Here is a 13,835-nt window from a genome sequence, read left to right on the forward strand (position 1 = left end):
CATTCCAACACTTGGGTTATTTCATGTTGAGGGAGGATCAAACCTGCAGCTTTGTGTAGAGGACGCAGGCACTCCTCTGACTGACTGAGCCACATCCCCACCCTCTAAGTGCTTCTTAAATACTCCCACTTACTCTCCTTTGGTGTCCCTACTTCTAACCCCCTGGCTCAGCAGTGCAGTGCCTGGTCTTGTCAATTCTCATGATTTTCAAGAGTCTAGAAAATAAGTTCCATTCTATTTCCATTTTCTCGGTTTCTCATATCTTCTAAGTCCATCACCACTCATTTATTTTCCAGTTCCAAAACTTTGTTTTCTAGAACAAATTCTTAAGAATAGCCTTTGAGTAAAAAAAAAAAAAAAAGAGTTTTACACAATTCACATCCCAGATCACAATAAGAACTTAGCATTTTTAATAGCTATAGTAACAAACATGTTTTACTGCAGAGGTTACAATCTCAGATGCCTATGGGAGCCAGGCAGGTACTCGCTGGAGAAATCAATCAGTTAGGTGTCTCAACCTGAACACTATAGGAAGAAGATATCTGTTCTAAGTAGCAAGTATTAGCTGTGACAGGTAGACATGGCTGTGTTTACCATGAAAGGCAGACTGTCAGACTGTCTGAGGTCGTCTGCATCACCTCAGCTCACTGTTTCCCAGACCCCCCACTCCCCCCACCCCGAGCTCCCAGGGACTAAACTACCAACCAAACAGTACACATGGAGGGACCCATGGCTCCACCACATATGTAGCAGAACCTTGTGGGTCTCAATGGGAGGAGAGGCCATTGGTCCTGTGAAAGCTTGATGCCCCAGTGTAGGGAAATGTCAAGGTATTGAGGTGGGAGTGGGTGGAAGGGAGAACATCCTCATAGATGCATGGGGAGGGGGCATGGGAGGGGGAACGGAAAAGAAGGTAGAAGAGAGGTACAAGTCAAGGGCATTGCTGTGAGGCTAGTGTAGGTGACAGGAAAGGGGAAGGAGTCCTAGCAGGAATAATGTGGCAGACTCTCTGGGCCAGGGGTCAGAGAGAGTCCAGATTCAGTACTCCTTGGAAGACTGAGCTAAGAGTTTCTGAGGTTACAGAGGAGTCAAGGTTAAGGCCTGACCTGAACTGTGCCAAAGCAAAGTTCACAGCAAAAACATGGAGATCAGCAGTGGGCACCAGCAAGTCCCAGTAGACCAGCAGTGTCCGCCTTCTCTAGGGGATCTCCCCATAGAGGGCTTCATCTTGGGATGGGGAAGAAGAAGCTGCTGAGTCAGTGGAAAAAATGACCTTGACCCTGACAGGCCTCAATCTTCCCATTTCACTGAATGCTGTGTGAAATAAACATTTCAATCAAAAGCCCATGCTGGGGGTCAGAGAGGTGGCTCATTATTTAAGGGCACTCGCCACTCCTGCAGAGGATCGGAGGTCCCAGCACCTACATAGTGGCTCACAACCTTCCACAACTCCAGTTCCAGGGAACCCATTACTTTCTTCTGACCTCTGCAGATACCAGCATGCATGTGGCACACAGACATCCTTGTGAGCAAAACACTCATGCACGTACGAGAAGATCAATAAATCTAGCACTAAAAAGAGCTGAAGTTACCTTAAACTAGAAGATTTCAGTATCCCTTGGGTCAGCAGAGATTTAGGGCTCATAAGAAACAACCAGGAAGTCCAGTAAGTACCTCAGTCAACAAAGCCCTTGCCTACCAAGTGTGAGGGCCAGAGTCTGAGCCTCAGCACTCCTGTCAAAAGGCAAAGGTGCTCATGCGGCTTGGGCTGTCACCTGGGGATGTAGAAAAGGGTGGATCTCTGGGATTGCCCACCCTCCGGCCCAAACAGCAAGCCCTGAGTCTTGTCTCAAAATCCGAGGACGATGGCTCCTGCAGAATGGCATGAAGGTTGATTTCTGGCCTCCACAAACATGGTCATACTACATACATGCACACACCCATGCGTGCACACAAGCACTATCGCACGCACATACCCACGCACTCACGCACTCTCCCACGCACGCATGCACTCACCCATGCACGCACTCTCCCACGCACGCACGCACCCACGCACGCATCCAACCTTACCATATACACAAAAGACTGAGCTATAGAAACTAAAGAGGACACAGATGCCTTAAAATATTTGTTAATGTACACACTAAGAAAGGAGGGAGTCCTCTTACTGAATCTGTTGATCACCACTCCACTGTGCATTACAAAAACATGCTCCGTGTATTTATTTTGCTCGTGTTATCCAGTGGTGCTGTTGTTTGCATGTAGAATAGAGCAATCCGGGAAACGTCTTCCTGACAAGCGCTTTAGGAATAACAGACACAGACACCTGCAGATTTTGTTCCAGTACAAAGCTGTAATTTGGCGTTACTACAATTACCAAAAGCAACTTGGAAGGAAAGACAAGTGGACCCCCCTACATATCCAGGTGTTCACGCATCGGATGGGCGTGTAACAGATGGAAACCGTAGAGCATGGTATTACAACGTTATTGCTTTAAATGTCACCATTGCTGTCCCCAAAGATAAAGAATTACAACCCACAGATAATACTTTTGTCAGTAGGCAGGCCTCTGCCTCCCCATGTCTTTCCCTCACTACACAGTAAGATAAATGACTAAAAGCCTCGGCTTTCGATTGGGAGGTGACCTTTCGCACTCCTCCTGCTTGAAGTCCTCCTTATCATCCGCCGGTGTTCGTGTGTGCGCATGCGTGAATGAGTGTTCTCGTCTGTAAAGAATTTAAGCTTTGGGGTACAGAGTGACGGTGTCGTAGCCTTCTGGGGGCCTCGTGCGGGCTCTTGCGTGCATCTCACAATACAGCTCCCCCTCCACGAAGAAGTAACCTTTCTGCTTGAGGTTGAGGTTACAGTCAGCACACACAAAGCACTCGGGGTGCCGGTACTTATCCCGGGCCTTGACCACAGCACCTCTGTGGGGAGAAGACACGGTGAAAACATCAGAGAAAGAGAAGAGGAAAGATGTTGCCGTAAGCTGGCCTGTTTCACAGTCAGGGGACCACAGCACACACTGCACAAATATATGTGACAAGATTTGTATGTGACAGCTTGATCACACCATCACCTTTCTTTGTGAGCTGTGAATAATCTTTAGAACCTCAGACTGAGACCCCCATCCCCTCCGCCTCCCTGCCGCAGCTTCTTTAAAGTGGGAGCCATGTCATATGGAAGTCGAACCCCATAAAGGGGTAGTGGTGACTGAGCCAAGCTGTGAGCTGATGAGATGGAAGTTCCGCTGTTGGCTTCCTATTCTTCCGGTCCAGCATTTACCCAGTAGGGATGGCACACCCAGTGGGTGGACTAACCTTAACCAAGGACAAAATTTACTGATTTTTAGGAACAATAATTATTTTTGGTGACACTGTGAGTTGTACATTTTCAGATGTGTTGCTAAGCCACCCCCTTTCTTTCTGTCCCCTCTCTGTTCCCTTGGGTCTAAACAGGATCCTCTTCTCCCACCGCTCTCTTAGGTAACTGGGCAAATTTTGTCTCTCCTTCTGATGGGAGAAGAGGATGAAAGGGTGGGAGAAATGTCCACATAAGACCCATTTAAGAATGATAGGACTCCCTTGGAAAATCTGAATTAGCGAAGGTAGCTGTTTACATAAACGTGGAGTTTCTTGATAACGGAGGCTGACTGCATTTTAAACTTTTCTATCTTGATATTTGTATAATTAAAACTGCTGGTCACAAAAATGCATTTTAATTCACAATCTAATAGTCCCTGCATTTGTTTTTCTTCTATATAGAAAAGTATCTGGAGATTACATATTAATGAAATTAACTTTTAAAATGGAAATCATGATTCTTATAAATTGTTTTCATATACATGTTTGTTTTGTTTTTGTTTTTATCTCACACAAATATTTCTAAAGATACAGACTGCTGACTTAAATCCTATGCCAATTTGGAGTTATGACTAAGGCATGTTTGGCCAAATATACTGAAGTATTACAAATGTTCTATTTTAAGTTAATGAATAGAAATTTAACTTTTCCAACATTGCCTTTGCTATAAAAAGTCTTAAAAGTACAGCTGCCAGCAAGACACAGAGTGAACCCGAGTCAGTTAAAAGTGAGACGTACACAATACCACTGCCACACTTGTCACAGAGTGGCATCCTCTGGGCACCGCCAGCCCCGCCATGGACTTTAGTAACCGGAGCCCTCACACTTCGAGTTCCAGCAGGACGGTCATCTGAAAAACAAAGTGTTTCCATTTATGGTGGGGAACAGCTGGCTCCAGTTTGTACTTGGAGTCTATTTTAAAGTGAGCACTTTAGCCCAAGGAATTCTTCAGCCGCGTCTGCACTGTGGTTTCAAAGGGAGCAGGGCCCATTGGTGTAGAAGAGACTTGGTTCTGAAACAGGTCCCTTTAAAATGAAACTACGTACAAAGCTGTTGGGAACCGTTGCAAGATGCTAAAAGGGTTGGGCATCTTTTATAGGATTTTTTTTTTTGGACAGGGTTTGACTTTTTTTTCTTTTTTTTTTTACTTTGTGTGTGTGTGTGTGTGTGTGTGTGTGTGTGTGTGTGTGTGTGTGTGTCTGGCTGTCCTGGAACATTTTTGTAGACCAGGCTGGCCTCTAACTTAAGAGTTCCTCTTGACTTTCCCTCTCTAGTGCTGGGACTAAAGGCGTGTGCCACCACACATGGCTATTTCATTTCATGTCTTTTGGAAATAAAATATATACATAATGCTTAACTCAGCTCGCCTGCTGCAAAATCAGAAACATTGTCTATCTACCACCATTTACCATCCACAGAGTGGAACCGGGGACCGGGGACCCCATAACCACCAAGCAGGACGTGTGCTTTTCTTTCATTTCAGTCCCTGGAAACCTCTTCTTCACTTTTGTACACATTTGTCTGTCCCAGATATCTCATATAAGCAGAGCCAACCTGATCTTTGCTTTCATGCCCCGTTTGTCACCTAACGTAATGCTTTCAAGGTTCACCCCTATTCTTGTATGGTTCCGAGTCTCCTGCCTTTTAAAGGTGGAATAGCATTCTTCCCCAGGTACATTATCAGACTTTGTTTATCCATTGGCATCTCAATGGGTGTTTGAGTGTTTCCACACCTTTAGTCCTTGTTAATAACAGGAATACCACTGTACAAGTGTGTTTTCTTTTCAGCTTGTACAGTGTGTTTTCAGTGTAAGTGTGTTTCAGCTTTGAGATGTCAGTCTAGCCACAGAATTGCTGGGTCATTTCTTTTCCCCGCCTGGGATAGATGCCTGCCTTTTATTTTAAAAGAATCCTCCATTGAAGAGGATGGACCTAAATGCATCTCCCTTGTTTACCTAAGAACATTGATTTCTTGTTTGTTTGTTTGTTTATTACTTATTCACTTTATATCCCACTCACTGTCCCCCTCCTGGTCAACCTCTTCCACAATCCTTCCCTCCCTCCCCCCTCTCTTCTGAGTGGGTGGGGCCCCTGGGTATCCCTCCCACCCTGGCACTTCGAACCTCTGAGATGCTACTCTCTTGCTCCCCACAGAGGCCAGGCAAGGCAGCCCAACTAGTGGAATATATCACCTGTACAGGCAACAGCTTTTAGGGTAGCCCCCATTCTAGTTGAATGGAGTGTGGGGACTCTTATGGAAGAGTAGGAGGAAGGATTGCACAGGGATAAGAACTCCACAGGAAGACTGGCAGAGTTAACTGACCTGGACCCCTGGGGCTCTCAGAGTCTGAACCACCAACCAAAGAACGATCTTGGGCTGGACCTAGGCCTCCCCATTCATAGGTGCCAGATGGGCAGCTTGGCCTTCATGTGGGTGCTGAACAGCTGGGTCCTTTCTTAATGAACTTTGTAAGAGGCAGCTACTCTGCCTTCCAGAGTGGTAGGCGCCATTCACATCCATGCCAGTGATGCACACAGCTTGCTATTATTTCTAGGACCTCACCAGCCCATCTTAATGAGGCACTTTGACCTTTTGTGAGACTCTTAAAGGGAAGTATATATCTTTAGGGGGACAAAGAGCATGAGCTGAAGTAGAAGCCAGAGAACAGAAGTGGGTGAGAGGTCAGCTCTCCATTGTACTGCCTGTGTGACCTTCTAAGTTCACTTTTCTTATGCCTCTGTTTCTCTTTCGTCAAATGGGGTAAATAATAGTTTCAGTGTTCCCGAGTTACTGTGAGAACTTGGTAAAACTATATGCAAGGTACTTTGGTGCACAGTTTCATTTCATGCCCCCACCCCCACGGTTGATAATACTCTAAGGAGTCAGGGAGGAGAGGCTGAGAAATTTTATAGTATCTGTTGAAAACTAAATCTTTGGTTAATAAACTACACTGGCCCTTGACTACTATGGATATAACTTGGTTGTGAATTCATTTCATGAATACTTAGAAATGTCCAGAAAGTTCTTTCCCTAAATCCTTCTGAGCGGAAGACCCACTTTATCACTGACTAAAACCAGTCAATATTCAGACGTGCATCACTTCCGGTCGCTCAGTTCTCCCTCCCCACCCATCCATTGCAGATATGTCTGTCTGTAGATACTCATGGCTCACCAGACCCGTCGTTCACCAGCTCCTGCAGGACCCTGAAGGAGCCTGACTGGCGAGGAGCAGCTGGTTCATCCCGATTGTCGTGCAGCATTCGGTACACGTCCGACTGAGGGGGAACTGAAGCTGTGGGTTCACTGAAACACAAACGTAGCTGGTGACGCATCATCAGGAGCCCCGTGAGGCAAATGACAACAAACATCCTCCTCTGTTTACAGCAAGGGCTGAGCAGGGCTTGCTCTCAAGCAAGTGAATCTCTTGGATAAGACACCATTTGAATTCACCTTGGTGACTACTGCCAGGACATGGTAATTTTCAAAGACAAGACTTATGTCTGATGGCTGTGTATACAGATGTGAACAAAACTGCCTGTTTTCCCTCCAGCCAAAAGGCAGCAGACCCAGTAGAGTAGGAGGGGACTCATTTCGATTATTCTTACTCATAGAAGTTTAAATATTTCTATTTTTGAAACCAAGTTCCATAAAACTTGTACGCTGCTGAAATTCACCCAACAGTGTTTCAAACCACAGACTGCCGTAACTCATCAATGTGTTTGTTAAACCAATTATGCAATTTATAAAAGAGTCCCATTGATAATAATGAAAGCACTTTTATCCACTATGCTTTTAGTAAATATATTAATAATAAACAAAGATATAATTCTACTTGTCAGGCACTAAATACTTTGTTATTTTACTATATTACCTAGAAATTTATCTGTGCATATTTTAATCACCTATATTATATTTGAAATATATATATATCTTTTGCAAAATGGCTTTGGGATTAACTCACTGTAGGACCCCCTGAGGCAACTTTGAGACATTGTACATAACATTCTTAAGTGTCACAATAATTTATAAAAGTTATTTTGCAATATTAAAAGAAGCAATGGGGGGTTGGGGATTTAGCTCAGTGGTAGAGTGCTTGCCTAGGAAGCGCAAGGCCCTGGGTTCGGTCCCCAGCTCTGAAAAAAAAGAACCAAAAAAAAAAAAAAAAAAAAAAAGAAGCAATGGGATTTTATTTCATAATAAATCTTTTAAATTGGAGAAGCTCTGGGGCAAAGGTACTTGGAACAGACATTAATAACAAAGAAGAAACTGGTCAAAGACTAACAGGAATTGAATATTTTCACTAACAACTGGAAGCCTTTGCTTATAAAAACATAAAGAGATGCAAACATTCAAAACAGCAAAAACGATTCCTCTCCACACATCCCCATTAAAAAAATTAGAAAGGATCTTCTCATAACAGTGTTTGGACATGTCCCCTCCCATTTCTTCATCTACATAAGACAGACGATGTAAGGTCTTAAGCCACTTCTGAGAATATTAAATCAGGCACTTAAAATGAGTACTGCAGCTCTCAAACGACATCCATTTGATCTTTATGTGATTTGATTTTTATTTCTATCTGTCCTATCATTCATGTTTAACCACGCTTAAATGTTTGCAAGACATCCCCCCCCCCTTTAAAGCTTTTGCATAGCATTCTCTCCACCAAGACAATGTTAAGAGTTGCCATTAAAGTAGACATCAGCCATGTGTTTAGTCAATATGCTCACAGTTCAAAAAGACTCATATTACCTCATGGAGGGTGTCTCCCCTAGAGCTGTGGAAACCTGACCCTGAAGTGTTTCCATAATATTGTCATCTGAGTACAACTGCATAGGAGTGTTAAACTGAGCATGTACAATCTTCACGCCCGGAAGTTCCATTTCCAAAGGAATGTTAGGGGCCATCTTAGCAGCAACTTTCAAGTCACCTGGGCAGATCGTACTAACGGTACTGACGGAAGAAGGGGTGCTACGTCCACTGCCACAGTCAATACCGGAAGGAGTGCTGCAGCCACTGTGTTAATGACCACGTTACGCAAAGGTGACGCAGAGAACCGGAAGAACACAGAAAACGGGTACAGAGAAGTTAGAAGGAAGTGGGGACACAAGAGGTGATCACATCAATCTAAAACACAGGCGAGAAAGGGGTTTCTAAAACGGACGATGTAAAATGTACATGCAAAAAAAAAATCGAACAAAATTAAAAGCTTCAGGCGATACTGCATCTGTTGGCTGGATTCTGTCAAGTTGAAGGTTAACATGTAGAAGACTTATACATAAAGTTGTACGTAACAAATGCCTGTCCTCATTTTTTTTTTAAAGTAGGCCAAATAATTTAGTTTCTGACGATATCGCAGGTAAATGATAGAGGGAGATTAGCTGGAAATCCTTTTAAGACTCTGAGTTTTATAATTAAAGTATTAGTGACTGCTGTTTCACAAATAGTACCACTATGTGGCATGAAGACTTGGGCTAGACTGTCACAATAAGCATGTTTCAGTCACAGAGTCAAGCTTTGAATGCTCAATAATTACCTATGGGTAAGGCTAAATAAAGATATTTTAGAGATATTTTATCAATGTTTTACTGTTACTATTTCAATATATTATTTTTTGTTCACTTATTTTGTTAAGAACATACTTTAAAAACTGTTCTGTAACTTACCACAAGAGCTAGAAACAGTCAACGAATGCGTATCACCTTGCCCTTGATGATTACAGAACAAATAGTTCACCTCACGTCATTTGGCTGCTACTCAAGGCTAACGTTGGTTTCCTTTGTACACAGGTGTCTCGTGCAAGATTTTGGTCACATGCATATATTTCCATGCATATTTTTTATTTCCCTTTAAGGACAAGGTTTAGGGACTTGAGTAACGTTGCAGAGGTTGGTCGCCATAGTGAAGAACTAGGGAGATTTTGTACTCTTTATGAAACTGAAATGGAGACCAGGCACAACTGACATGCATTTTGTTAATTAATTAATTAATTTGGCACTGGGAATTGAACCTAGGGCCTCATGCATGCTAAGTAATCAATCTGTCACCGTGCTACATCCTTAACCCTTTCTGAGCATAGTAAATCCACACAGAGATGCACGTTATGAGAAACTGGGATGTATTAAGAGTCTTCGAAAATGCACAGCCATTTAGAAGAAAGCAAAAAGAAGTGTTGACATTCATGTTGAGTTCTGTTATGATTGACTGTTAGTGTTGCAGTGAACTTGAGACAGATACATGTATGTGATGTGATTGCCTTAAGGTTAACAATCTGAGCTGTGACATATGGGACCCCATCTCTACATTTCCTTTAAAGGACTACTGTTTTTAACCAGAGCCCCACATAGACACCAAATCCAAAAAAGATGCTGAACAGGGAGTTTTTTAAGACAATGTTGCAGCTGGTTAGTTTAGACAATATTGTCATTAGTTAATTTTTTTTTTTTTTTAGGGTTTTGTGTTACATAACCCAACTTCTTACACCATCCCTTTAGCTCCTGCCTGTTGAGAATCTGTTTAAAATCCAACCAGCCCACTAGTTAGGTCAGGTACCAAAATAGCATCTGGCCTTTTTTTAGGCTCAGCACTGTTTCCCAAAATTAAGTTTAACTGCTAAAAGAAAGGAAGAAACTTTTCTCTTGTACAGCAGTTTGGTCAGGATTAAATAAATGGTTTGGCATAAGCGTAATGAGGTTCACGAACTTGAGGAAAGGGAATTGGAGACAGTGGGTTAAATCTTGAGGGACTTGGGCCAAATATAATGGATCTATTCAGGAAAGATTTAGAATGTCTCTGGCTTCCTGTGTCTCGTGCAGGATGCTAGATGCTGGATGAACTATTATCAATGCAAACTCAGGGATAGGCTTTATTTTGGTATGTAATTAGTAATCCCTTTCTGTTATTAGGGACTGTATACAGATAGTATGTGCATATGGTCTTAATTTGTCCAAGATTATGTCTCTATTTCTCCTCCCTTCATCATTTGAATTAGGGACCCCGTGTCTACTAAATGGAGGAAATGACATAACAGCAGCAAGAATGACCTTTTATAAATATCCAAGACAATGTTAAAAAGTATTCCTGTGTTGGTGATTTAAACAAGATGGTTCTCAGGGACCCTAGACCCAGTGGAATATTGCCCAGAGTTCAGAAACTTATTCTTAGTGACCCAGAATGCAGATGCTAATGCGATCTCCTGAGGCTGTCTTGGTCATGTGGCAAGATCACCTGTAATGGGGAAGGTGACTTTCAGTTACTTCACAACCAGGTGAGCTTCCACAGACAATGAACGTCCCTGGGACTGTGTTCAGACTTTCAGAGAGGAGGGTGTACCTCTGGCTGTAACTGGTTTAAAACTACCCAGAAACATTTCATTTTTACATTCAGGTTTATAATAAAAAAAAAATCTTGCCTGTAGTTTGAATCATCACTCTGAATTTAAATTGTTACACATTTCCACATAAAAATGCTGGCGCTTTCAATGGCTTCAACCGTGATGAAGTAATCAAAGGAGCCGGGGCTAACGGCAGAACAGCAGGTGCAGGCGCACCGACAAATAAACCCAGCACACCTGTCTGACTTCAGATTCAACATGCTGCTCGCTCACAGTGCAGCGGCAGCCTGGAATGTCGCCTCAAGTTCTATCTCTGGGAGAGAGCAAAAAGTTGGGAGGCTAGACCAAATAGTGAGAGGACAGAGGAAGAAAAGCTGAAGGGAGAGGCCTTTCCACCAGTCTTTAGGCTCTGTATACAGGGACCTGCTAGTTACTTATTTACCTATTTTTAGAAGATCCCTGTTATTCTGGTGCAGTAAGAGGTACCTGCAAGTGACACACGTGTGAACTCTTTGTCCTGATCACCACATTCAAGCTAAGAGAACACAGAAGAAAGCCTCTGTGACCTTCTTTGAAGTTCTGTGCAATTAAATGTGTCCTGGAGTCTATATTTATTCAATAGGGCTAGCTGCCTATTATTCGGTAATGGACTTTGACTGCAGTGTGCTACGTGGCTGTGGAGTGGTGTGGGGGTAGTTATTGGGGGGAAAAGATGGAGAAGAGGAATGGAAACAAGAAAGCAGAGAGGATGGTGTGGCCTGGCAAGGTGGAGACAGAGAACAGCTTCTAATTCCTCTGTCTCACAATACTGGGGACTCTTGGGATTTTATTCCTCTACCCAGTGTGTGTGTGGTGAGCGTTGGTTGCGGTGGTCCAGGCTCAATTCTAGGTGTGGGGACCCCCCATTCCTGTTTCTTCCTCTGTCTGACATTACGGAAGTTGTGTGGTTTGTTTGGAGAGACAATCTCCTGGCCTTTCCTGCAGCTTATTGCAGGGTCTCCACTTAAAAATCATATATTAAGTAATGCTTTAATAGCCATAGGAGGAGTTAAGCACCCACAGGCTCAGTCTCGTGATTGTGAAATGTACCAGTTAATATATACTTAACAGGGATGAGCATTTCAATAAGCATTTAATCACCCCCTGCCCATAAAGCAATGGGAGTATTTAATAAATCATGCTCGCCTGTGGGCTCCCAGTTTGGGGTACATGATATGAACCATTATGCCGTGTTTCTAACCAGATCAACCCAGTCTGAAAAACTGGTTCCTTGGGATAACTAACTGAAGGTCAGAATGAAATTTCCTAAACTTGCTATTTGCTTTCAACTGAAGTTCAATTTCCAGACAAGATTCTAGGAAAGACTGCGTAGCCATAATCGCTTCTCTGATTGACAGGTAAGACTTTAGACCCTGCTCATTACTGTTATTATGGTTTATATAATGTATCCCACGAGAGGCCTTAATACTCAGTAACTGACTTCCCTCCTTGGCTGGATAGAAAAGTCTCTTTCTCAAGGAGCCTTTGTTTCATTGGAAGGATCCAGAGTATGAACAGTTATTCTTATATAAGGGCTTCCTCTTGCTACTACCTGGAGCTGGTTTCCATTTTTGTCCCCGCAGGCTGGGCTTTCCTGATGTGGGGCAGAGTACATCTGCCTGACTCAAAGGTCACTGTGTTCTGGATGGGATCGCCAGAGCTTCTGGGGCACTGGTTATAAATACACATTGTGATCACATAAAATTTCATAGCCCTGCCATCTAGTCAATATTTACCCTCAGTAATGGATGTTATTTGGCAACTGCTGTTAAGTGAATTGTTTCTTTTTGCTTTTGAAATAAGCTTCACAATTAAAAGTCACTCCAGATACCTAGAAGTTACTTTCCCTGGTGATTAGTAAGAACTCATTAAAGCAACATGCACTTCAAATTTCACAATCTCAGAATTTATGACCTGGTTCGGCCTGGAATTATGAAAGGTTTGGGCCGAATATTGTGCTTGTGTTCAAAGTAGTTCACATCCTGTAAAAACAAAGGGTTGAAGAAAAATCTCTCAGTGGAGGCTCAGTCTTCTGAGGGTAAAAAAGGAAATGCGTGAGAATTGTGCAGAGGGAATCATTTACCACCAAATACTGACATGTCAAAGGAGGGTGATGATGAGACCAGAGATCTCTTTTATTTTTTTTTAAATCCACACAGCCACTATACATTTGGGAACTGGCTGACAAGGCTTCAGAGCAATTAGAGTCAAGTTTGAGATGCTTCTCCTTAAAAACAAAAGTTTGATAGTACCTTCAAGAAAAAGGAGAAAAGGGCAACAGCCGGACCTTGGCAAAGAAAGCGCACCGTGAAGAACGCTGACCCGGAACTGAACGTCAGTACTTACTTTTGCGGTGAACTGGGGATGAGACCCCGCAGCTGTCCGTGTAGCGCGTCTCGGATATTGCTAGTTGAATAGAGCCCAATTGGTGAGTTATAGGAAGCGCTCACTACCTGTCTTTTGTCATCAATGTTTGCTGCTGCTACGAAAGGCTGGGCCCTTCTGTTGTGCGCGGTACCAATGGGTTTGAATTCCTGTACATGGCAGACAAAATACACAGAGCCACAGAGAGCGCACAACAAAGCTGTTAATGAACAAAACTGTCAGCAACGCTGTTGTTAATTAAGGCATCGTTACCTGCTACAGGATTAGCAAAAAGGTTAGGGGAGGAATTAGGGTCCGAGTATCATGTCTCTGAAATCTACATGTGCTATGTCCCTCTTTTAAATGTCAGACGCCATAGACTGCACCTCATTTGATATCAAAATTCAAACATTGTCTGGCTTTCTCCTTTGGCTTCATCTGCTTCTTTTATAAAACTCCAAAAACAGTGTATTAGAAGTGAGGGTTTTTTTAATCTAGTTTAGAATAAATTACCAGACTTAATATTCTCTCTAGCTGCAGCTACGTGTGCTTTCTTCTCCATAAATACCTTTTTCGCTTTTGTGATACTTGGGAATGAACCCAGACTCCAGTACATTTCAGGCAAACTTGCTGCCACCACACCTTCATGGATTTCCCTCCATTTTAAGAAGCGAGAGGATAAACATCAGTAAGTGAACGATCATTTGTGAATTACTCTAGTGTATCATTTCGACTG

The 13,835-nt window shown here is 43.0% G+C and overlaps 1 protein-coding gene across 3 annotated transcripts in view; it reads right to left on the reverse strand.

The window, feature by feature from the left end:
- Positions 1–2,333: 2,333 nt before the first annotated feature.
- The window catches only part of Pdlim3 (PDZ and LIM domain 3), a 31,476-nt gene continuing 19,974 nt past the window's right edge, over positions 2,334–13,835 (reverse strand). Inside the window, exons 4-8 of one of the 3 annotated variants that reach the window (NM_053650.2) lie at positions 12,650–12,717; positions 8,116–8,379; positions 6,536–6,666; positions 4,101–4,212; positions 2,334–2,927 (exon numbers count right to left, since the gene is read on the reverse strand). In NM_053650.2, the coding sequence (NP_446102.2) occupies positions 2,738–2,927; positions 4,101–4,212; positions 6,536–6,666; positions 8,116–8,379; positions 12,650–12,717 (765 nt within the window). In that variant the 3' untranslated portion in view covers positions 2,334–2,737. Of the gene's footprint in view, positions 2,928–4,100; positions 4,213–6,535; positions 6,667–8,115; positions 8,380–12,649; positions 12,718–13,081; positions 13,270–13,835 lie in introns of all 3 variants that reach the window. The other 2 variants (XM_006253119.5, XM_006253120.5) reach the window with 2 other exon arrangements.

The sequence above is a fragment of the Rattus norvegicus genome, chromosome 16 (genome assembly GCF_036323735.1).
Source record: "Rattus norvegicus strain BN/NHsdMcwi chromosome 16, GRCr8, whole genome shotgun sequence".
Classification (NCBI taxonomy): domain Eukaryota; kingdom Metazoa; phylum Chordata; class Mammalia; order Rodentia; family Muridae; genus Rattus; species Rattus norvegicus.